General features: G+C 35.7%; 1 protein-coding gene across 1 annotated transcript; it reads right to left on the reverse strand.

Moving 5' to 3' along the window:
* Positions 1 to 312: 312 nt before the first annotated feature.
* LOC308433985 (olfactory receptor 9S13-like) lies at positions 313 to 1,239 on the reverse strand (the record flags this gene model as incomplete). The annotated part of the gene is made up of 1 exon (XM_080934147.1): positions 313 to 1,239. One exon carries the CDS (start codon positions 1,237 to 1,239, stop codon positions 313 to 315), a length of 927 nt encoding a protein of 308 aa, XP_080790273.1.
* Between the last annotated feature and the right edge of the window lie 1,162 nt (positions 1,240 to 2,401).

A 2,401-nucleotide genomic window follows, 5' to 3' on the forward strand; every position in this document is an offset into this window, starting at 1 on the left:
AGACTCCGTAAAAGCTGGTTAAAACAATTTATCAATGAAATTTGTATAATATATATTAACAAAGTTTGATTAGGTTCCTGTATAGGAGGCAAAATAAATACATACCAATGCAATTATTCATTCTTCCAGTTTACATTTTATTTCTCATCTGCCATGATTTCATCATTTATTGGTAAATATATAAAAATAAAATATATTCTATCTCCTAAATCAAAGACTTCAGAAAAGAAGCTAGTACTATAATATAAATCATGGCAGCAACAATGAATTGTAGTAAAGTTCAGGTTAGTTTGTGAGACCTACATCCGAATATCAAAAAGAAAATCTTTGCTTGGTTCTCTTCAGTGCTTGCTTGACATCTTTGTTTCTCAGGCTGTAGATGAGGGGGTTCAACATGGGAATGACAATAGTGTAGAAGATAGACACCACTTTGCTCTGCTCCATGGAGGAAACGGCACTGGGTTGTGCATACATGAAAAAAACAGTACCAAAAAACAAGCAGACACCAACCAAGTGGGAAGCACATGTGGAGAAAGCTTTCTGGCGTCCCTGCACTGTGCGGATCTTCAATATTGTTGAAATGATATAGATGTATGAGACAAAAACAGTCAAGAAGGTACTGACAATAATGGAGCCACACAAAGCAAGAAGAACCAGCTGGTTTATAAAGATGTCTGAACATGAGAGGGATAAGAGTGGGGGGACATCACAGAAGAAGTCGTTGATCTCATTGGACCCACAAAAAGACAAAGTGAAGGTCATTGTGGTTTGAGTGATAGCATTCACTGCACCCCATGAATAGGACCCTGATACCAACAATCCACAGACCCAGTGAGACATACTCACAGAGTATAGAAGAGGGTTACAGATAGCAATGAAGCGGTCATAGGCCATGGCAGCCAGGAGAAAAGCTTCTGTGGTACCAAAGAGAGACAAAAAAAAGAATTGTGTAGCACACCCACCAAAGGATATTGTATGGTCCCGTTTCAAGCAGTTTATCAGAGCCCTAGGAGCAATTGTGGAAGAATAGCAGATGTCCAAAAAGGAGAGACTCTGGAGGAAGGCATACATAGGAGTGTGGAGGTGTGCATCCATCCTGATAATCACAATCATGCCAAAATTACCCACCACTGCTATAACATACAAAAATAAAAAAATCACAAACAGCAACATTTGTATACCAGGACCTCCTCTGAATCCAAGTAGAATAAACTCTGAGACATGTGTAAAATTTGTCATTTTATAACCAGAGCTACTGAGGACGGAAAAGAAAGAGTGAATACACAAAGAGGAAAAATCTCATACTTCACTGCCTATGGGATTAAATTAAATCATAAACTTTGTGTAGCATTAGAATCATTCTGTTTATAACCTTGGTCTACTGTGTTCCATATGCCATGAGAAATAGGAAAAGGTACAGCTGTAGGAGAAAGGAATTGGAAATAAATAAGTATTGTAATACAATGAATCAGCATCTATGAATATATCAATATTATGCTCACCTCATCTTATCAGCAACACAAAGGACCTGAAACTATTGGATATTTCAAATCATGTAATTGTCTTATTCTTAATTCATAAAATATAGATGAGTCTCAAAATCAAACTGCAAAAATAAAGGTTACAGGTATAGCTCAATGGTAAAGTGTTTGCTTAGTAGTCCCAGGTTCTAAATTCAATCCCCAGAAACATAAAAAAGCAAAAAGACAGACATGAAGACACATGAGACGTAACTATGAATTCAGTTAAACATTTTAAGAATTGCTATACTAAGTATACTATGGAGCTGTTGGCAAGTTATAAGTACTGTGCAAAAATCATATCACCTGGAGTCCTGTGTCTCAAGAGCTAATTTTTTACTTATGCTGTAACATATCTTAGATTTAAAAGCTTCAGACAAAAACCTCCATCTTTCTCGAATGATGTGACTACAGAATGAACCTCAGTGCCACAAACATTCCTTTTCCCCTTTTAAGGACCCAAAGGAGCAAGCTCCACTTCTAAAAACACTTTACATTGCTTGTTGTGTGGTGTCTTCTGTTTCCCATGTTAGCTGCTCAGCATACACTCTTTCTAACCTTTCTGGTCTCTGGTTTTCTTTTTCATATTTGTAACTGTTCATCCTATTAATCCTTATAAGGTCCCTCATAATGACACTAGATCCTTTAGGATAGGTCATGATAATTTCATTTCAGTATTCTTTATAACGGTGTCTGAAAATTTCCTTATAAGATAACAAGACATATTCACAGGATTCATAAAATATTCTGGATATATCATGAGAGGTAATATGCATTTCATAAAAATATTTATTAGATACATTCTAGACAAACTAATTAATTTTTTTAGGACAAAGTAAATCAAACATTACGTACATTTCTTATAAAATTAGATAACTTCA

This window comes from Micromys minutus (assembly GCF_963924665.1).
Source record: "Micromys minutus genome assembly, chromosome: 1".
Taxonomy (NCBI): domain Eukaryota; kingdom Metazoa; phylum Chordata; class Mammalia; order Rodentia; family Muridae; genus Micromys; species Micromys minutus.